The sequence below is a fragment of the Podarcis gaigeae genome (assembly GCF_964106915.1).
Source record: "Podarcis gaigeae genome assembly, chromosome: 5".
Classification (NCBI taxonomy): Eukaryota; Metazoa; Chordata; class Lepidosauria; order Squamata; family Lacertidae; genus Podarcis; species Podarcis gaigeae.
Window position 1 is genome coordinate 45,430,052 of NC_139681.1, and position 23,255 is coordinate 45,453,306.

The following is a 23,255-nucleotide window of genomic DNA, read 5'->3' on the forward strand; positions in this document are numbered from 1 at the left end:
GGCTTACCTGCGCATTAACTGTGCATAAGGGATCTTTGGTCTGGGAGTTCTGCAAGAGTAGGTACTGAGGACTTACTTTAATTGAGTCACTTGGTTTATGAAATGTCACATGGGTAAGCTCTTCTGGCCTGCTTAGCATCACATTTAAATTTGACAGTATTCCCAGAGATGTTCATGATATGACTGCATTCAGACTTAACAGTTACCTGTTGAAACAACAGTTGTTGTTAATTTCATTTCTATACTATAAGAATAAGAATTTATTATTTATACCCAGCCCATCTGGCTGGGTTTCCCCAGCCACTCTGGGCGGTTTCCAACAGAACACTAAAATACAGTAACCTATTAAACATTAAAAGCTTCCCTAAACAGGGCTGCCTTCAGATGTCTTCTAAAAGTTTGGTAGTTATTTTTCTCTTTGACATCTGGTGGTTGACATCCACAGGGCGGGTGCCACTACCGAGAAGGCCCTCTGCCTTGTTCCCTGTAACTTGGCTTCTTGTAGCGAGGGAACCGCCAGAAGGCCCTCGGCACTGGACCATCATGGTGTCTTCCAAAATGCTGACAGTGTTTATAATAATGCAAACAGAATTATGATGTGTCTTTCCCAAACTGTTCTGACTATAGAATTGTGGCTTTAGTGCCATTTTTGACTTTTCTTGGCATTTTGTAAACCATTTGCTTAATACAGTGGTACTTCGGGCTACATACACCTCAGGTTACAGACGCTTCAGGTTACACACTCCGCTAACCCAGAAATGGTACCTCGGGTTAAGAACTTTGCTTCAGGATGAGAACAGAAATCGTGCTCCGGCGGCGCGGTGGCAGCAGGAGGCCCCATTAGCTAAAGTAGTGCTTCAGTTAAGAACAGTTTCAGGTTAAGAACGGACCTCCGGAATGAATTAAGTACTTAACCCGAGGTATCACTGTATTCTGGTTACTCATTGTCCCAGAATTGGTTACTAGTGCAGATAATCTCATAAGAATTGGAGCAAAGCACACTTGGATCAAAAGAACTCCATCTTTCCATTCACAAAGGAAGGTTTTAGGAAGAGCGGAAATAGAGAAATTAAACTTTTTGCTTATCCTAAGAAAAACAATTGTGGTTACAGATAATTTACTCCTTCCTTCCTAGTTTACTATAAGACCCAACCCTTGTGAAATGGCAATTACAGTTAAAATAGAGAGAAATGTAGTTTCAAAATATTCTTCCTACTAACTCTCCCCCCCCCCCCCGGATCTAAAACCAGTCTTCTAAATAATCATTTTATATTTGGATGGTGGTAGTAAACTAAATCCTACTCAAAGTAGACCTGTTGAAACTAAGGAACCTAACTTAGTCATGTCCATTAAATTCAAAGGGACTATTCTTGATAGGACTAGCAAATACCACCCATACTGCCAAAATACTCTTTCCTCACACATCTAAATGTTATAAATACAATTCTACAAAGACAAAATGCACACATTGTAAACATAAGGAATAATATATTTAAGTGAATAGATATGAGGGATTCATACATTTATGTGTATAAAAAGGCTTTCTTATTTACATGTAATCAGTAATAGCTGAATTTAACTGCTACCTATTGACCTATATTTTTTTTTAAAAAAGTGATCAAAGGTTCAAGACAACACCATCCCCGTGACATTCTCCCTTCTTTTGTATGCCATTATAGTTTCATACTTAACTTTATAGATGTAGTTGAACTTGATAAATATAAATGTCTAAGTGTCATTTGTAGCAGGTTGTCTCAGAAAGTTGGGAGAATGGGGAAAGTTTTAATTGGAAATATTTTACCAGTACATAGCTTAATAGGCATGAGCAGGAGAGGCATTGAATTAAGTCCAAGAGGGAAAGGAAGGTAATAGGCTTTGTTTTGACATTTGGTAAATGGCACCATTTCCCCCGCTTTAAGGTGACATTATTTGTTATCTTTGTGATATCAACCACCGTTAGCAATCCCTAACCCCATCTCAGGCCTATTTGCATGCCTAGCAATCAATGTACTGCTTGATAATGGATGAAGTAAGGGCTGCTATGCTTAACAGGCCTGGAAACAAAGTGCCAAGAATTAATGTGACGGTACAGAGGAGAGGAACAATGATCACAACTGAGTAGCAGTGCAGGTCAGAGACAAATGTGAGCATCCCAAAAGATGGAAAGAAAAAGAAGCAGGAGAAGAAAGAAAGAAAGAAAGAAAGAAAGAAAGAAAGAAAGAAAGAAAGAAAGAAAAGTTGGGCAGGGGAGATGAAGGCAAAACCAGCTGAGGAGAGAGTTGGGATGGCATTGCTCATTCGCTAAGCTACAACTCCTTCACATTTCAACACATGCTCCAGCATGTGTTGAAAATCCTGCACTCCAGAACTCTGGTAGTTGATAGTAGAAATTATTCCTGAGTAGGATTGGACTCAGTTCAGCCTTTTGTGTAAGTGTGCACAGGGTTGCAGCCTAAGTATTAGAATGTGTAAGATTCCATACAAAGAAAAAAGGCAAAAGTTATTGCTGAAATTTAGAAACTGTGGAAATACTTGCTTGATTGCAGGGCAGGTAATCTGCTTTGTTACTTCTAATGGGTTGTGGGTTGCATTCAACATAGTGCCACAGCTAAGGTTCTGCCAGTGCAAGGATTTCTCCTTGAGTAATGGAGCACTGCTTCACACTCCTCTCCCCATGTGCTACCTAAATCTACTCTGGAATTTTCTCCAACTCTCCAGAGTGGGGTTGGGGGATAGTGGAGGGGGTGTGCTGGGGGTGTCCCATTGCACTAGTGGTAATCCTTGTGGGCATGCAGATATTTTGTTGAATATCACCTTAAATAATTCTCTTTTTGCAAAGCAAGATTGGTCTACTAGGGGGGGGGGGGAAATAGAAAAGCAGAACAGAGATCAAGTACTTTGAATTTCATGGACATTACTAACATGTTGTGTTATTGGATACCAAACTGCAATTTGTTTCTGCTCTTCTTCTTTGAGTCATGAGGTGATGATATTGACAAAGGAGAACACTTTTAAAAGGAAGACTTTAAACAATATCTGAGAAATTGCTGAAATTGTTTGTCTTCTAATAATATTATTAACTTTTGCCCCATTAAGAACAAGAGAAATTCTGTGAAAGCAAACTGGAGATGTTTCAGTAGTGGAGATCACTGCTTAGTTTGCATGTTCCACCCTTCTTACTTTTCTAATCCTGAAGAGAAATTTGAAAGAACAATTCAAAACTTCAGCTGAGTCTTTGATCTTGGATTAGAACATTCACAAAATAGTAACCTGACCCCATTCTTTGGTTTAGCCTTCCATTCTGTTTTGAAAAACTGTTAGAAGGAAGACTTACGAAGAAAAGCTGCAAAAGAGCAATACCGGCACACCATCCTTTTTAAGCTTGCTGCCCTTTTGCTTAATTTGTACGTTTGACTCAGTCTACACCTTTTCACTGATCTGTGCTCTTGGCATTACTCATTCCTTGAATGGCATTTGGACATGACCCTGTATTTCAGCATAATTCTTAAAACCTCAGTGAATAGCTTTTCTGGTTGTTTTCAGCACACTCCAAAGAAGATGAGTCAAGGACCCACTCTCTTTTCTTGTGGAATTATGGGTGAGTAAGGAGAAAGCCTCTAATTTCTTATTGCACGTTTTAATGCTGGTGGGAAATGCAACAGGGCTCTCGGAGCTAGGGATGGGGGAATCTGTCATTTTCAGTAATATATGCATTTTTATGCATATTTTACCATAGGATGTGCATTTTTGTACACATTATTTGGCTGGAGAAATTTAATTCAGTTTGCTTTTCAAGGGAAATCTAATTAATCTGCACTTTCAAAAGCAATACACGAACCGAAACACATTAATCTTTCAGAATTTTCACTTCTCCAAATTTTGCTAGGTGGTTCTCCCTCATTCCTACTTGGAGCTGATTCAGTGTTTTGTTACGAGCAAAAACTGTGGGGGTTTTTTTCAAGCTGAGAATTCCATTTCCTAATTTCTCATGCGCTTTTCTTTAAATTCCATATGGCTGGCAGTTGATCTGCTTTATGTTACACAATATAGCGCTCAGCTGATGAGCTCTGTGTGTGCCCTGCATGTCAAAACTCCAGGTGACCTCAGTCTCATCTCAAATATTGTAGAAGTTAGTAAATCACCCATCGTCACTCCGGTCTAAACCAGATGTACTTAATTGAGACAACTGACTAGGATTCCAGATCCAAGCAAAGCATTCTAGTGTCTTGAAAAATCAGCTCAATGACACATCTGGTATATTCAAACTTTACGTTTAGTGATGCTTGATAATCAAGTTCCATTTATTCACAGGTATGAACTAAAATTTGCCTGCTCGCTCCAAACCTGGGTTTTGCATTGTTGAGTATTTCAAGGCTATCTTATTTTGAATCTCACTTATTTTAACAGTAATACATAAAAGTGAAGTGATACATTCATTCCTAGTCTGTGTAGTGTTTAAGAGCAAGTGTAGTGTAATGTTTAAAACTTCACAGTATAGTATTTTAAAAAGAAGCAATAATAATTGGGCAATCACTATTTAATTGGTATTGTGCTGCAGTCAACAAAAGTTCATACTGTACTGGCACACAAGCTGCCATCCGTGTGTGTGTATGTGTGTTATACAGCCTTATGATGTTTGAGGTTTGGCTGGATGTTCTTGGAGACCTGGCAGTTCTGAAAGATGTAGTACTACATTGTGTTCATTAGTTTCTTATATGACTGGGCAATGACCTCCAGACCCAATTAAAACTTTAGGCCCAACTATTCTATAACAAAAGCTGGTACTTTACAAACAAAGAATCTGTTCCCACCATTCACAGGCATTACCCTCATTAGTATTAATGGGAGCTGAGCAACTGTATTGGGAGAGACATTTCTCAAGCTTCCAGACAGGAAAGTCATCTGAGATGAGAGTGAGGGGGAAATACAAAGTGTTTTTGAATTATTATGATTCTTTTGCCTCAGATGGAAGGTGCAGGCTTCAAAGTAAAAAAATAAAGTGACAGAAACAGTCTATTCTATTTATGTTTTATGTGAAGAATCAAACAAGAAACAAATAATACCAAATCAATTAGCCAAACAATATATAGAAGTCTAATAAGCTTGTTTATAACTACTTTTCTATAAAACTTTTCCCGTTCAAGCTACACTGATATGGTCTTTATTTGCTAAAGTGTCCTGTTTCCAAGGGAACCTAATCTTACCTTGCTGACCATAGCATCCCCTGTGCAATTTTCTTTGCCAGTTCCAGTGAAAAAGAGCAAATCCCATTGGCATTATTTTTGTTTTGCTTTGTAATGTTCGTCATCTCTTCCAATGCCTTCTTCCTTGGCCCAGATTAACCAACCATTGTTGAAACTTGCCCAGATAGTTCAGTGCTGACAACCACAATGAATTTCCAACTGCCAAGCTGTTTCTGATTAGATAGTTTTGTTCCTACTTGTTCAAAGGGTCAAGACAAATGCATCGTTACATATTTGGATTTGGATTAGAGCAAGTGGGAAGTCAAGAAATATACTGCCACATGGGACATCTGGGGACTGGAGAGAGAGACCACGCTTGGCTGGCTTTCTAGTGTCCTCAGTCTGAACAGGCAGTGTCAGCAGCGAGCCAGCAGTAAATCACACTATACAAGTTAGAGTTAACTCCTTATTAGCAAAAACATGTTCTGCACAGGAGTGTCAGGCCTAATGAGCACAGCAAGTCATCTTAGGTAGGTCTTGCTCCCAAGAAGCAGTTGCCGAGACTGAAGGTTTCCACCTCCCCACAGCTGCCAACGTTCCCTCCTATCCAGGGTATTTTCCAAGCGATCAGAGACTGTGTCTGTGCATTGCCAATCTTTCCTCCGCCCTTTTCATGTCTCTTCTGGTTCTGGGAGACAATGGAGGAGGCGAGCTTGTTGCAGCAGGAGGGGAAGGCACCATGACTCTTTACCAACCTGACTCATCTCTGCCTCTTGGCCTCTCTCCTCCCACCCTCCTGCTTCAGCTCCTGGGTGTCTTTCTGCCACTGTCCTTCCCAGCTCACTAAGCCTTGTGACCACCTCAGCTTCCAACACCTCCTCTTTCGAGTCTTCTCCCTCTCACTCATCACTCATCACTCATCATTGTCCCACTACCACTCCCCAGGTTTTGAGCCTTCTTCCCTTGGGGGTTCCCCAGCTGGTTCCTCCCACCATTCATCTGTGCCTAACCAGTCTAATAGAGGCAGGATGTTGCGAGAACTAATTGTCTATTTGGATTTCAGCAGAGATGGGGTGGGGGGAGAGATACAGATAAAACTGGCATTTCCATAGAAGATACAACAATGACCTTGAGAAGCTGTTGTGCAAGTCTAGCATTGGAATGATAACAGGATAAGTTCTGTGACAGGCCATCTTTGCCCAGAGCATGGACTGAGGCAAATGGGAAAGGGTGGCTTATATCTACTGCTTTATAAGTCATGGGAAAACTTTACTTTTGGCCCTGCCAGTTATGTCAACTTGCTTTAAAGAGAAGGCTAGTGAAACCAGACACTTTTGTAAAACCTCTTTAGCACTATTCAGCACAAAGCTTGAGGAGGGATTTTGAGTGTGGTCGACCAAACATGCTTAGAATTCTTCTTTCGACATACAAGATGAATACACGAAAATCTGAAGTGGAACTGTATGGATGCTGGGTATATCCATTTTAAGCCCACATGCATTCACCCCACATATAAATAGGACTTTGGTCTCAAGTGTGCTGATGCCATATCTTCCAGTATTCCTATTATGTTCTCACGTTCCCTATTAAAAAAAACATTGATAAATCTATGAAAACTTCACACATTTGAGTTTGATTGAAATATTTGAGATTTTTTTTGCCATTTTTTTGAATAAAAAAAATAATATGCTTTGGGCTTTCCTCTTTCTGCAGCTATTTTAGTTGCTTTTAGGCTTTATAACCCTAACCAAGTTATTGGCGTTCATTTAATATTGTATTTCTATTAGAGTACTATCATTAGCTTTCTTAGGCTTCCAGTTTGTCTGAAAAGGGGCTGTTTCCCTTTTCAGGCTTTGTTTTATTTCAATCATTCTGTCACTTTCACACTAGCATTGCTTGATGACAATTACTGAAGCGTGTCCCTTAAAAAAGTGGTGGAAACAACTTTTATCAGCTTTATTTGGAGAAAATGTGTGTGTATATTTCCTAGTAGAATTCACTGGCAATCTCTCTCTCTCTCTCTCTCTCTCTCTCTCTCTCTCTCTCTCTCTCACTCACACACACACGCGCGCACACACACACACACTCTTATTTATCATAACACAGTTATATTTGGAGAAAAAGTATCTGTATACATATTGCTCATTTGCATTAATTTGCTGTCTCTCCATCATCACAACACTGTGCCACGGAAAGGTTTTGCTAAGGAGAAAACCAGTTTTGTAGGGGAAAACAATAAAAAAAATTCCTGCTTAATCATATGCATTTTTACTCCGTTGTATGTGCTGCTAAGCTCAATGGAGCTTGCTCTCAGGTAAATAGGCAGAGGGTTTCAGCCTTTCCTGGTGAATAGTTAATGCAGATATCTGAAAAGGCCTCAGATACCACTTGATACACTATTAAAAAACATCAGTCTTCATCAAATATTTGTCAAGTCACAGTGCCCTAGATCATTTCCCCCCTTTTCTTAAAGGGCAAGAATCCTCTGAGTTTAAAAAAATGTTGAAATTGGTATAATTACTGCCAAGAGACGAGTGTAAAAGAATACTGTTCCTGATTTTTGTTTTGCAGGAAAAAGCATAGTAGATGAAAAATGTATAGCTATAAATTCAGCCTTGAGCAAGAACAATTTTGTATGCCTTGCTTGAGTAGCCCTTGAATCATGTGCAAATAAATCGTTGCTGTTATGGAACAGAATATTTCTTTTATCCTCCCAGACAGCCAATATTATATTTCTCCAGTCAAAAGGGATACAAATGTAGTGGGTGGGAGGGTCACAAAGAGAAGCTGGTTCAACATAATGTTTAGGCAGTAAAACTATGGGTTTTTTGCTTTTAAAAAATATGTTCTGTAGCCAAAGGAGGAATTGAAGCAAATATTTAATGCAATGCTGCACCCTAATTCCTCTCTTAGAGATTAAAAGGAAAATATTGGCTGCTGTTCTCAAGCTGCCTTTCCCAGAGTTGGTCCATTCATGTCAGTAGTGGAATTTGGCTAGCTTTAGGATTTTGTATTGCGAATGTTCAGTATTAATAGTGGTAAAAAAAGGCCTTCTTTCACGAATTTATTCTGTTGTTTTACTAAAGGAGCATTGGTAACTTGGGGGCAACCTGATGCTCAGAGTTCTTAAGGAAGAGTCCCTATAAAGGCAGCATCTATTTCTGAGGTTTGACAGCTAGGTGGGAGAGTTTGCTGAACTCCTGTAGGGTTTAATGTTTTGGAGCTTTTGGCTCCCATCTTATCCGTACACTAGGGGTTGAAGCACTGAACATATTCCGCTGTATATATCCAGACACTGGCGTGTGCCCTGAATATACCTGAATATACCTAAAGCAAATGCAGAGCTTTTACAAACAGCATTGAGGGTGTCAACTAGTTTCTTAAAGTAGCTGGCATGTTCCTTAAAGTTCCTGGCATGGCAGGAACTCATGATGTTGAAAAGAGATGCAAAAGCCACGTGCCCAAGAGAAAGATATACAGTGGTACCTTGGGTTACAGATGCTTCAGGTTACAGACTCCGCTAACCCAGAAATGGTACCTTGGGTTAAGAACTTTGCTTCAGGATGAGAACACAAATCGTGCTCCGGCGGCGAGGTGGCAGTGGGAGGCCCCTTTAGCTAAACTGGTACCTCAGGTTAAGAACAGTTTCAGGTTAAGAATGGACCTCCAGAACGAATTAAGTTCTTAACCCGAGGTACCACTGTAATAATCTTTAACTTCAATTAGAAGTGGGCCAAAACAGAAACCCGTCTTCTGTGGTATCTGCTACTTTTCTCATAGACAATGTAACTGGTAATGTTCATTGATCTCCTCTCAGTTCTGCCTCAAATACACTAGATCTACAGTCGACATGGCCAAAGGGATTTTGATGTCTGCCTGAGATGCTAAATCCAAGCAATGCCTCCAGCTGTGATGGTAAAAATAAAACACAAAGCCAAATATTTGACAATTTTCTGCTGTAATGGCAGAATTTGGATGCATCTCCCACTTCGTATAGGTCAGACACGTGCTTTATTAGGAAACCAGTAGAATTGGCAGGCACTGTTTCAACAAACATGCAACAGTTTATGGATCAAAATATAAAATTGTTATAGAGCCAGTTCGAGGGAAGTTTCATTCACTCCTCATTTTCAGCGTGTGTGTCTAGTGACAGCTGATGGGGAGCACAGACACAGCTTTTAGCTCTTCATGTTACAATTTATTTTTCTGGGTTATACCTTGAACCCTTTATAATATGGAAATATAAGCATTTGATCTTTCTTGGCTCCTTCTTTATTAAACGAAGCAGTAAGAGCAGTTCAGCAATGGAACCAATTTCCTAGAGTTGGTGTTCTGTCCCTTGCTGTGCTCTTCAAGCAGAAGGCAGACAACCATATCTTGGGATTCTCTATATTTCCTGCATCGAGCAGTGGGACTGCAAAGCCACTTCCAACTCTTATTTTTTTAATGCAGCCAGCAACCACAGTGGTTTAGCATTTGCTTAAGCAAGAGCTAAAGGTAAAAAGGGTTGCTCCCAACCTTTTTGTTAATTGAAAACCCTATTTAATTTGGAATTAGTCATTGAGAATTTCACTTCAACAGCTTTGCCTCAGGTTTGGTGGGCATGATTCAATAAACATCAGTAACTGGGCAAAATATTTGCTTACTACTTAAAGCTATTTGAACTACCTTTAATGAGACTGTTTTAAGGCACACACATAATTTTGCTGGCATTATTTCCTCCCACTTTTTTGCCTTTGTGAAAAGGAACTTTCTGTGTTGTACTGATTTTTAAAAGCTTTATAAAAGAGAGAGAGGAGAGGGAGATGAAAAATAATGCTGGATGCAAAATTCAGAAATATAATAATTTGATTTTGGCATCATTGTTTTAGAATATAAATAGCATCATTTGTTACGAGAGCTACGTGACTTGTGCTGGAGCTATCTTAATAGATAGGAATAAGGACATTTTGCTGCACTCTTCCTTCCAAAATGGATCATCTAATTTTCCGCTTGGGAGGTGCTGAGTACAAAAGTAGCAATGGGAGGTGGATAGTGTGCTGGAATGCTGGAGAGGAATCCGTGTCCTTTGTTGTACTGCTGGTTTTGCTCCAACCAGGGGTGGCGGGCTCTACTATATCATTTGCACCACCTGCCACACCAGCCTCTGGGGGACCTGCGGCCTTTCAGATGTGCCTCTCCAGTATAAGATGGTGCTCCAACTCCCATCAGTCACAGACAGCATGGCCATTAGTTGGGATGATGGGAGTTGTAGTCTGGGCCAAACTCAGGGTGTTACTGTTGCTGTATAAAGCCCTGAACCACTTTGGGACAGTTTACTTGAAGGATTGCCTCAGCCCATATGCACCCATTTGACCATTTGGATCTGTGGAACTGGCACTTCTTCAAGTTCCACAAAATGTGTGTTCTGCACTTGCAAGACATCGGTCCTTTAGTGTGGCAGCACCTATATTTCAGAAGTTCCTGCCCACTGATATTAGGCAGGTGCCTACACTCTCTTGTTTTACTCTCCTGCTAATCCACTTTTTTTCTTTCAGCAAGCCTACCCAGACACGGAACCTTAGCATGCAATTTTGACAAGTGTTTTAGAATTACTGATTCTATTTTCTGTTAGATATATATCTATGCAGCTAGTTTTGAACGCTTGTTTCTTAGTGGCATTTTAAATGAATATTTTATGCTGTCCATTGTAAACAGCTTGGAGGTCTTTTGTCAAACTTTCATGTATTGTAATTGGACATTGGTTAAATAAAATATAACTAAATAGGGCAGCAACGTACCAAGGGCCACAGGTGTGCCTCCTGTGATCTATAACACCAGCAACAGATGGTGAGGGAAGGGGCTTCCTTCCTGTTATGCCTAAGTGGGTTGTGGGCTGCTTCTCTCTTCTGGCATTTCTGTGGGGAAGTGGGGCATAAATGTTGGCTGGTTTGCTTGCAAGAGAACAGTGGGGCTTGGTGATAAATGTTCCACGTCCTCACACCAGCTTAGGTGTAGGGGAATTCCTGTTAAATGTGACCACTGTGGTCGTCTCTGAGGCAACCTTTCTGAGGTGAAGTGGGCTGTGGTGCTCTTAGGAAACGAAGTGTGAGATGGAGGCTACAGTTAGGAGTCCACACCTTACATAAATCCCTATAAGAGTTCTGAAGAAACAAAAGGGAACTCTGAGGCTCCCGAATCAGGATTTCAAGCTCTTCAATCTGTCAACGTTGTTTCCAGACTTGTATGCCTCACCTCTTCCTGTTGCCAAGTGTCCGCATAAAACAGATTGTCTAAATGACTAATTGCTATGTATGTATAACAGGAAATAATTTGAGTGAAGCTCTTATTCCATTCCTGTTGACTACACTTTGCTCTTTCGGCTAATTAATCTATAGAAAGAAGTTAACCCCCTACCCCATTTTGCATCAACAGTACCACTCTCCCTGAATATTCTGTGTGATAGGGGACCCTTGCATTTTGCATCGGCTGGTAAGCTAGCTCTGATATGAAATCTTAATGTGTCATCTGCAGGACTGAATGGGGGATGCTTGCCTGTTTTTTTGACAGAAGCAGACGTGTATGTGTGTGGGAGTAGCCACACCCTGACTCTGCTGTCTCCAGTCTCTCCTCAGCCCTTTCTTAATCTTGATGTTTGTTCAAGTGGTGCCAAGTACAGGTTATCCAGTCTCCTCAGGGAATAGCTGCGGAGGTCTGATGAGCAAAGCAGATTTTCAGATGAGTGATTCCTTATCGGGCAGAGGTGCCAGTTTCTGGCCTTGATCTTTCTTAGGCCTGTTGTCTTTTTTCACACACAAACACACACGAAAAGCACTTGAAGGCACTTTCTTTGTCCCAGGTATACATAGTGAAGTTGCACACTAATTTTGGATATAGAAAAGGGCATTTTCCTATCATTCCAAAATCAGCTAAATAATGCCACGAAGCGTCAGTGCAAAGCAAATGTTTTCCAGGACGTGATCTGGCCATGCTGGGGCATGTTTGGAAAACATCGCCGCAAAGAATTACAGGAAATGTCACCTCTGTCCAGAATGATTTTGGACTCTCAGTTTCTTAGGGAACAGGGAAAAATAACTTCGGTACCTTTTGTGTTACCAAGGACAACTTGGCAACCAAGCGTATTCCACATTTACCAAGTGGCATGACTGGTAGGTCCAGGCCAATTTAACCATATACTTTTTTCAGTTTTACATCAGTGAAGGAAGGTTTAGCACCTGTATTTCTAAAGACCATGTGTGTGTTGGAGCAGGAGATAGAGTGGGGAGAAGACTCAAACCATCTTGCTTTTATGGGAACTTTGTGCAAAAGGATTTTAGGCACACAGTAATGTTGCTGCTTCCTCCCTCTTGTTTTGGCTCCATTTCTTCAGCACAGTGGCACTGAGTTCATTTTTAGATGAAGCAATGCCATACCATCTACAACAAATAAGTGTATTGTTGGGAGGAGAGGAATGCATGGACTTATTTCCTTAAGAAAAAAAATATTTTACTTTTGGGGAAAGGCTTTTTTAGCTTTTAAGATTAAGAAACAAAGAAGGCTTTGGGGAAAATATTAACCTGTTCATCTTGGAGCAAAATGTTGGGTCCAGTATGCATGTGTGTAAGCCACAGACCTTGCTGTGATGTTTTATTCTGATGAGACACACTTTGTGCTGTCATTTCATTCCCCCCCCCCCAACCTAGATGCTTTATCTTTGAAAATCTTTGTGTGTATGTGTTGGGTGCAGCAGGAAAGCACGAGTGGTTTCTGTGTCATCACTGCCAGCTAATTACTGCCATTAAACTCATTCTACAATGAGAAGCCACATATTTCATAAATGGAGTGTGCAATGGAAAGTACAAACTGCTGGTTTCCTAACACTCTTGGCGTACCAGGCAAATAGTACACAAGGAAGTAAATTAAATGCAGGTGCAAGAGATCATGATAAAATATTGGCAAAGAAAACTCTGCCCTGTGTGATCCAAACCATTTGTATGCCCAAACCCCACCCAGACTTCAAAATATCACAAAGCCTATAAAGATGCTGAGTTGCTGCAGTATGTTGTTTTATATATTTTATGTCACAGAAAAAGATCATAGACCTATTTGCCCTATTTATTTGACAACTTATGTTTTTCTTATGCTCTAACAGTATTTGTTATAATTTAAATGTAATTATTTTCAAGTATAACTGGCATTGATAATGTTTGTTTTTATGTCTGTGCCCCACCAGTGAGTGCAGGACTATAGCACCCATCATGTCTGACCACTGGCCATACTGGTTGAAGCTGATGAGAGTCAGAGTCCAATAATAATAATAATAATAATAATAATAATAATAATAGTAATAATAATAATAATAATAATAATAATAATAATAATAATAATAATAATTTTTTATTTATATCCCGCCCTCCCCAGCCGAAGCCAGGCTCAGGGTGGCTAACAACAATAAAATAAGACAACATTTTAAAATCATTTCATTAAAAAATTACTTCAAATCAAATTGATGGCAACCATTGGGTAGAGTTCTGTGAAGATTGCCAAAGGAGGGAGTCAGGCTGTGCCCTGACCAAAGGCTTGGCGGAACAGCTCTGTCTTGCAGGCCCTGCGGAAAGCTGTCTAGTCCCGCAATATGTGAAAGGTTACAGGTTCCCTACCTGTTATAGAACAATATCAACATAATACCTATTGAGCAAGCAGCATAGTGCATCTCCTTCATAACCAGCTTCTGAAATAGTTCTTTAGTCACAACAGAAAATTAAAATTCACAACCACAAGTGGAAAACAACTTCTACCTGCAGTTGTTACTAATGGAATATCTGCCAATACCTATGTTTGGCTGGCTCCAACTCCCAAACTTTTCTGCAGGGGAAAGCTGCATTTACTTCAGTAGGCCTTGTGCCAGCTAAGGAATAGTTTGCAAGAATATTAAGGCCTGTCCCCTAAGCCATTGCCCTAGCTTTATATATGAAGTCTGATCCTATGCACGACACTTTCCTTTTTTCAAAACACCCTTCCATACTGTTCCATACCTTCCAACATCCTGAGTCGCAAAACCGGGATGCACATCTTCCCGCTCATGCTCCCAAGTGAGCCATGTAACCCACACGAGATCATGGAGCCCAAAAGGCGTGCTGTACTCGCATACGATAAAATAGGATTTCCTCCCCCCTCCCCAGCATCTTTTGGGGAAGAGTCTATCAACCCCTGGAGCAGATTTGGGAAGTGAGGTCTGCTGAGAGAGAGAGCCCGAAACTTGAGTCCTTTATTTCCAAGTGGTGGAGTAGCTTTGGAAACTGGGAAGGAGAAAATGTGTCTCTCCCCCTCCCATCCCCTGGCTCCCTTCCTGAAACATCCTTGTGTAGTGCAAGGCTGTGAGATTTTAAATCTCATGGTACTTATCCCCACAATCCTCACCCTTACTAGAACCTGTTAGAGGAGTTTGTACAAGCCAGATGCATCTTTCCCTTTCCTCTGAAGACTTGACTGATAGACTCGCACAACCAGCACAACTTCTGGCTTCCTTAGGTCCCTGTTACCTCTTTATTTTCGGTGGCTCCATTTTGCTTGCCAACTGCAAACACCCAGGTGAAAGCTCTGGTAACTGAAAACTCAAAATCTCCAGAGAGTTCAGTCTATGAAACTGAGGCCTGGAAAAAATAAAGATGAGAAGTAATTGCAGAATTGTAATCAGCAGTAGTTCTGTACAAATAAAGTATGGATAATCCTTCCAGTTATCTCTGTATTAGAAAGTCTGCTGGTGCGAAACATCACCAGTTTATCAAGTGAACATCTTTTTTAAAAAAAAATTAGTTTAGTTCAATGAAATAAACATTTATGTGTATATAGGACATTATTTATATATCTTCAAATATAATTTTAATTCCACTTTTCTAATTTCATATTGTATTAGTGAGTGCTGTCACTTCCTGATTTAAGGCACATTGCAGTACAGTAATAAAAAAAGAAAGCACACTTGGGTTAGCAGCACAAGTGCTCAAAAAAGCAAGAACATTTTGTTTGCAATGGTGACACCAGTATTATCTATCAGCATCAGAGTTTATAAAGTTCACACTAGCCAGTGTCTGCTTTAGCTGAATCATTGTTAGAAGTGTTCCAGTTTTCTTGCAGTAGTGGTCTAATTCATAAAACTAGGTCATCAGCTAGTGATCAGCTCTGTATTCTGCTCTATTTAGCCATTAATTCCAACCAAGACCTGCCAGTTCTTGGTTCTCTATCTGTATATTTTCCTTCCAGATGTCTTCAAGGGCACATGAACTTTGTTTCTCATAGAAAGACCATGGATGGGTGAATAGTCTATTGCATCGTGTCACCTGATTTTGTTTTGTAAGAAAAGCATCCTTAGCCTGTGAGCCACTGGCTTTCCCTGAATAGACTATAGAACCACAACACTGATGACCTCTAAGGTGAACTGCTTGGGTTATTGTTGTTTTCTTGCCAATGCAGACTGAAAATGTATAGGCCGAAAAGCTAAACTGATACCAGTGGCAACAGTTGCCCACTAGACTTGCCAGGGCGGCTAGCAGGTGATGGAGGTGTGGTCAGTGGGGTCAATGGTGTGTGATCAAGCTGTCTAGAGTAGCCACTTTCATATTGTTCCCAAAGAGAATATACATCAACAAAAATTAAGATGAAAGACAACATTGATTTGCATAGAATTGCATATGCTAATTTGTATGTCTAGATAAAAGCTTATATATGAATACTATAATGGTTAAACCAACCACTGCATTTAAGAGAACACAGGCAAAGGGATAATTTATTTACTGAAGAATGGATGTACTGGTGCAACAAGGCTCAAGATGATATGCAACCATATGTATTGTTGGAAACAAGTTTTAACAGTAAATATTGGTCTTTACATATAATACTTTATTTGCTTATTTATTTTTTGCCTGCTTGAGAGTTTGTATGCTTGTTTATTAGTTTATGCTGCATCTTTACTTTTTTGTTTCGTTTTGCAAAGAAAATTGATAAAATGAAAATGAAAAATAAGAGTAGAACGCATCCCCCCATAGTGGGGAAGACTATGACCAGGTGATCTGTCTGTGTCCAGCTGCAAAGAGTCAATGGGCAACTTCAAGGCCTTGGCCTTCCCTTCTTATGGTTCTAAAGCTTTTGACTGTGCATGGAACAGACAGCATTTTAAAGAGAGGACAGTCTTCTGTAAAGCAGGACACTTGGCCATCCTAATAGAGTTCCTCTGTGTAAGCTTCTGGCTGCATCACCGCTGCAGTAATTATGTCAGCATGGCTGTGTAATAAGGCAGATAATCCCTTTAAAGCAAGAAAACAAGTCAATTTTGGACATTATAAGGAAGCATTTAAATAGCAACAGCAAGTGCCAGCCAACACTGTACACAGGAAAATTGTGTCTGATGTAAAGGATAGTGGCAGTCAAGAACATTGGCAAAGACAGCTGGGAGGAGCATATGGAGATTGAGTGAGGAGGGGTTGTATTCAGATTTTGAGTGAAAAATCTCTAAATAGTAAAATGGAGACCTTGGGGGACAGTGGTATGATTTAGAAGATGCTTCCCTCATAGGGTTGTTCCCTGCCCTCATCCTTGATTACAGACGGAGGACAGCAAGAATGATGAGGACTTTCACATCATTTGCTGATAAGAGTAATCTCTTTTTCTTGGCACTTATATTGTCACCATTTATTGCTTCACAGACTACTCTCCTAATAAATATCCACAGTGTATGTGTGCTGGCTTGCACACACAAACACACTTATAGTTAGAATCACCTTATTAAAATATCCATCACCCCAGGCTCTGAATCCACCATGTACATATTCCCCCACTGAAATAGCCCTTTCATTTATCCAAATTGTTAGGATGTTGAGTTTGAGCTGCCTTCAGTGGACAATTAAATTGACTTGGGTTTGACCGTAAGAACCAGCAACACTGGTTTCTAAAAACAGAAATGTTCTCAAAGTGAAATGATTTCAGTTTTTATTTATGGCTTGTGCTGAATAGGATGTCAAGTGGGCTTTCAAATATGGTTAAACCATATTTCATGCATAAGCAGTTTCAGTTCCAATCTTTTGATTTCCTTTGTCTCTTGAGAGAGAGAAAGAAGAAGCATCACTCTCAGATAATAGCACAGAACCCGTTGTTCTCCACCGCTTTTTCGTGGCTTGTTATTTAACAAAGCTAGTGTCAGGCGCATTTAAGTCGGCAAGCCTTGATAGTTGTCAACCACAGCAGATGCAGATGAGATTCTGAAATGAATAAGCTGCCTATGGTGAATTATTATGTAGTTACTGTTTCAGTGTCATTTTGCCACTCACCTGAAACACTTATCGGGGGTGGGGAGGAAACCATATATTCATACGTTGTTCAGAGCAACCCCCCCCCCACCCTATTCTAATAATTGTTCTGTTTTCTCTGCCATAACTGGATCAATGGATAAAACAGAAGTCAGAAGTTACAGAGCAAGGATCACTGTATGAGTATGTAGTCTTGTATTCACAAGTTGCTTTGAATCCAGTGCATAATAGTAAAGGCAATATGTTTATGTCAAATATCTTTTCGTTTAACGGGAGAAGAGGATTTCTACGACCCAAAAGGGAGAGGTTGCTGAGGCTTACAAACCAAAGCATGTACCTGGTTCAAAAGACACTTAGGTTTCTTCTGCTAAGCCCATTGAGCCATTCTTGTTTTTTTTTATTTTATGGAAAGAGGATCTAGTGATGGAGCTGACAGCACAATCCTATACCCATGGACTGTTTACCCTAATCAGCTCTGTCTTAGTCAAAATTGCCACCAGAGATTGTTTGTGTGAAAGGTAAATCACATACTCATACACCCCTCAGTGCCTCCAGATATTCAAAATATTCATATTTATTTAATATTTTTAATATCAAATAATAGAATTGTAGAGTTGGAAGGTACCCCTGAGCATGATCTAGTCCACCCTCCCTGCAATGCAAGAATCTCTACTAGGTCATACACGACAGGTGGCCATCCAACCTCTGCTTAGAAACCTCCAAGTCAGATTAATTGTTTGCCAGACCATCCTATGTCAGGGGACCAGACGTTAAGAGAGGAACCTCCACATACAACAGTTTAGCACAGCTGTAATAAGGGATGTGGGTGGTGCTGTGGGTTAAACCACAGAGCCTAGGGCTTGCCGATCAGAAGGTTGGCAGTTCAAATCCCCATGACGGCGTGAGCTCCCATTGCTCAGTCCCTGCTCCTGCCCACCTAGCAGTTTGAAAGCATGTCAAAGTGCAAGTAGATAAATAGGTACCGCTCCGGCGGGAAGGTAAATGGCATTTCTGTGCGCTGCTCTGGTTCACCAGAAGCGGCTTAGTCATGCTGGCCACATGACCTGGAAGCTGTACGCCAGCTCCCTCAGCCAATAAAGCAAGATGAGCGCTGCAACCCCAGATTCGGCCATGACTGGACCTAATGGTCAGGGGTCCCTTTACCTTTTAATAAGGCTAAACATGGTTCTTTTGCAGTTTTTCTTCTGCTAGATCCTGAAAGATCTGCATTGTGCTTCCTTTATATTTTAGGACCAAGTTGCCTCATGCCCTTTTGTATGATATAGTCTCTAAGTGTGTGGATTTAGCAATATGGTCCCTTGGCTACTTTGCTTTACTCCAGCCTTCCCCAACCTTGGGTCTCTGGAAGCCCAAGCTGGCTGGGGATGATGGTGGGGAAGTTAAACAGAATTCATATGGTAGAGTGGTCAGCAGGTAGCTTTGCAGAGGGGGAAAGGAGTAAAAAAACTGAGTGCTGCTTGATTTGCCTCTTTTAAAAGATTTATAGTTGCTCATGCAAAAATAAAGTTGAAAGAGACAGGTATCCTGTATCCTTTTGTATGGACTCACCAAAGCTTTTTGTGTTGTAAAACGTGATGTCTGAACCCTGAGGGTCATGGCAGCGTGCCAGTAAAATTAGCTTCTATTTCTGTTTCTTTTGTCTGGTGACCTGACCTGAGAATGCTCTGCTGGCTGCAGTGAATATGGTGGGAAAATAAGTGACATCTAAACATAGCTGTAATTGCTAAATGTGTATTTCTTGCTTTGCATTGTGATCATTAGAGTGAGGGGGGAAACAGAACTGATAGCTGCATCCAAATCCAGATCTCAGCATTTTGATGGATGGGTAGCGCGGGCACCCGTCTGTAAATGCTAGTTGAAGAAGACAACAAGGGGTGGGCATGCAGTTCAGGACATCCATCTGTGTGGGGTCTTAAATATGAAACTTTTGACTTTAAACATTATTATATTGCTGGAACCATTTTATTATTTTAGTCATTGTTGGTGGAGCTGTATTACCCTAGCGGCTTATTATAATGAATAGCCTGTTTGTTTTTCCAGATTTAGCTCTACTGGTCTTCATCATTTTGGGCATAATCACATTAAAATTTTACAGTGATCGTTACATATTCAATACATGTTTCTGTTTACAAATCCAAGTTATAAAATTATGACTACCTTTGTGATAGATGGTCTTGCTTGCTTTCTTCCTTGCAAATAAGTTTATCCATACACACACACCTAATAACTAGCATATGTTGATCTCCGACCTAAGTGTTTTGGACTTGCAGTGCCCTTTCAGTTTAAAAAAACAACTCAGTTCTTCCTCATTGTTGCCATTGAGTCCAGTGTGTATTCAAAATGACTTAACTGCTTGTCCTTTTATTCATGTTTGCATGGAAACAAAATATAATTGTGTTTGTTTCCTATGAGGAAATAGAACAAAATGCAGCACCAAAACGCTGCTAGATAACTCAGCGGCCAGCCTAGATCTTCAAACTGCTGCAGACCTGCTCAAAGAGCAGCAGCTGTGCCTGGATGAAAGTGGGTCTTATTGAAAAGATGGCATTCTTAGCCATGGAGAACATTATGTCTGTGCTGCTACTGTTCATCACAGAACAAAGATCTGACATCAATTTATATAGGCTGAGCAACTTCAGTGTTTAATACTGTGCCTGTCTTGATTTCTGACCCTCTTTAAACTCTTGCATTCACATTAAACCTTTATGTTTAAGGTTTTTTAAAAAATACTGCCGCTTGTTTTTCAATATTTTCTGCTGCTGCTGTTCCTTAGATAACTAGCTTGTTTGTCCCTCCATCCTTAACCAATTAGTACTTGTCAAGCCAAATTCTAACAATTAACTAGTTTATAGCGAAGCATCCCATGAGATATATTGTTGTTTTTGTTGTTGTTTTTTTAAAAAATATGGCAGGTGAACCATATTGCTAATTGGTGCTAATGAATGTATATCATTTTATCATTTCCAAATTAGAAAATGACAGATGGAGAGATCTCAGTAGGAAATGTCCCCTTCAGATCGATCAGCCAAGCACCAGCATTTGGGACTGCCTGCCTGACAAAAGCGAAGAAAACGCCATATGGCAGAGAGAGGCAGCTAGCACATGCGCAGTGACCAACTTGATCAAAGACCTCAGCCTCAGTGACCGCAATGGCAATCCCTCAGCACCTCCCAGCAAACGCCAGTGTAGGTCGCTCTCTTTTTCTGATGAGATGTCTAGCTGTAGGGCTTCGTGGAGGCCTATAGGATCAAAGGTCTGGACTCCTGTAGAAAAGAGACGGTGTTACAGTGGCGGAAGTGTCCAGCGCTATTCCAATGGATTCACCACCATGCAGAGAAGTTCAAGCTTTAGCCTTCCTTCCAGGTCAAACACTCTTTCCTCATCCTACGACCAGTCTGCATTTAGCAACAGATTAGGATGTCAGCCATGCCAAGGAATGAGAAGGTCAGCCACTTATGGGCAGGCGAGTGATATCTGGGGCAGCGACCACGGCTCTGTAGAAGGTGGCAGGGTTGACATCCAGCGGTCTCTCTCCTGCTCCCATGATCAGATTTCTTTTTCGGAATATTGCCTGCCCTCAGCCAGCAGCACACCTGCCTCAACCCCAGAGCTGACAAGGCGCTCCAATGGGCTTTCCCGAAGCCGGTCCCAGCCATGTGTCCTTAATGACAAGAAAGTTGGAATTAAACGACGGCGGCCTGAAGAAGTAAAGGAACAAAGACCTTCACTGGATCTTGCCAAGATGACCCAGGTAAGAGTTAATTATATCGTATGGTTAGGCCAAACATTTACAAAACACATAAAGTATGTATTTACATTATAGACAGTGTGCAACACACTGATGTGGTAATACTGTGTAATTAACTAAAGCAGGAAGCTGGTTGAATTCCGCCCCTCCCCCAAAAAAACCTGGTTCAATTGTGTGTTTTGTTTTGCTTGCTTGGAGTAGAGGTAATTGTTTCTGGCCTTTCCTTTTGTTAGTAGGAGACTGATTGTTTTTCTAATGGATTTGATATTTAGGATCATAACCACTAGCCCTCCATGCCCTAATATGAAAGGTTTCTCTTCTGAAAATTTATTTATATTCATAATTGTAACTCACTGGTCTTCAACTGGTGGATCATGGCTTGATCCAAGGGGGGCAGGGCAGGTCACAACAGGATCATGACCACCATGCACTTATATGGCAAAATATTAAGAAATGGATCCCCCAATACAAGTCTGGGTTAAAAGTGAGCTCTGGGTCTGAAAAAGTTGACGGCTGTTGCATAACTTAGTCACTTTAGATAGCTTAGCCTCAGTTGAATGAAATGGTGTTTCCTATACAGTAGATAGGCAGCATAAGTTTCAACAAGCAATGGTTTGGTTATTAATGAAAACAAACTTATTGTAAGAAATTGCAGAAGAGGTGCTTTCAAGCACATGCTGTGGGAAGCCAAGGAAAACCTCAATGGTACTTAGTGTTTGTTTTATTTCTGGATGAATTCTCAAAACTGGGGACTTTGCTCTCTATGAGTGTTGACTTCAAGCAGTCTTGTCTTCTGTAATTTTCCACTTCTTTATTACGTTTCATTTTCAGTTGCGAAACAGAGGTCAAAAATTTCCCCTTTAGTCAGGAATCCAAAGTGTGAGCAGACAAGAGATCTGAAGTGCACATCAGGGAGGATGTTGCTCCCATAAATTCTTAACTTTCGGAATCCATTTGTGAGATAAGTGGCCTTTAAAATTGTGTGGTACATAACTAAGCTACAAGAACCCTTCAAAGAACAGGACTCCAAACCAGCTTCATCTTATTACTTAATAATCAAGGCTTTTCTTTTAATGATTCAGCATTCCTTTTGTCTGTAATTTATAGGCGTACACTTGTTGATAAAATAAAGATACCCTTGTGTAGAACAGAGATAAAGTAGGGTTTATAGATCTGATAGCTTCCCCCACCCTCCAGCAGCAGTGCATTAACTCTGCTTTATTGGCATAATTCCTGTTTTACTTTATTGATTTCTGCAAGCCAAAAAAAAAAGCTCCCCCCATCGTTCACTTTTCACTACCTGTACTACTCTCAACATTGTTGTATGCACTTAAAACAGCTGTTGCTTTGGATTACAGTGACACTTCCTTAAAAAATGGTGCCAGATCATCCATTTTAATTGTATACTGCCTTTCCATAGTCAATATGGCTCAAGATGAAATGTGCTGCATGTGCTGTTTTTGTTAGCTATTTTTATTAACAGTGACTCTCCCAGGCAGGTACAGCTGATTAGAAAGCTGCAGTTGTCCTCTATTTCCCCTTATCCAACACAATGACTTTTGACAGTGGAAACGCATTTATTTTCGTTTTATAAGACCGTGATGCTTTGCAATACTTTTATGACTCTATGGGTGATTGAATAAGTTCGTTTTCTTTTGTGTTTATGGGAATGCTTTTTTCTTTTCTAGAGATGTTTGAAAGATAAAAAGGGTAAGAAAATAACATGCCTGGGTGATTTCAGGGGGGAAACATACTACATTATACTGCTTGCAAGTCCCCCTTTGAAAATGTGTGTCAGTGAAATTTAATATGCTAAGCTGCTTTATTAGCTAATAAACTGGATAGGTAGTAAAAACAACCTTATTATTTTTTACGAGTCCCAAGTTGAAATCACACAGCTAGCATCACTGAAGGCCTTTTCATTTTCTTGTACTTGTGGAAACAGTTTAAATTATATAGTCATTCATGTTTGTACCCAGGTATATATAGGTTGTTTCATTTGCTCCAGGCTGGTATCCAAGGAAG

At 40.4% G+C, this 23,255-nt stretch overlaps 1 protein-coding gene and 1 long non-coding RNA gene across 17 annotated transcripts in view; both read left to right on the top strand.

Moving 5' to 3' along the window:
• FAM53B (family with sequence similarity 53 member B) overlaps positions 1-23,255 on the top strand; it is a 121,703-nt gene that overhangs the window by 36,669 nt on the left and 61,779 nt on the right. For all 16 annotated transcript variants that reach the window (XR_014564937.1, XR_014564938.1, XR_014564939.1 and 13 more), the window contains 2 exons: positions 3,544-3,598; positions 20,455-21,233. Coding sequence is in view for 10 of the 16 variants with exons in the window: in XM_083741440.1 (XP_083597566.1) it covers positions 3,544-3,598; positions 20,455-21,233 (834 nt within the window). In the remaining 6 variants the exon portion in view is untranslated. The remainder of the gene's footprint in view (positions 1-3,543; positions 3,599-20,454; positions 21,234-23,255) is intronic.
• LOC310845846 lies at positions 10,481-16,177 on the top strand. Its single transcript, XR_014565000.1, has 2 exons — positions 10,481-13,465; positions 13,789-16,177. It is a non-coding gene; the product is annotated as an uncharacterized lncRNA (long non-coding RNA).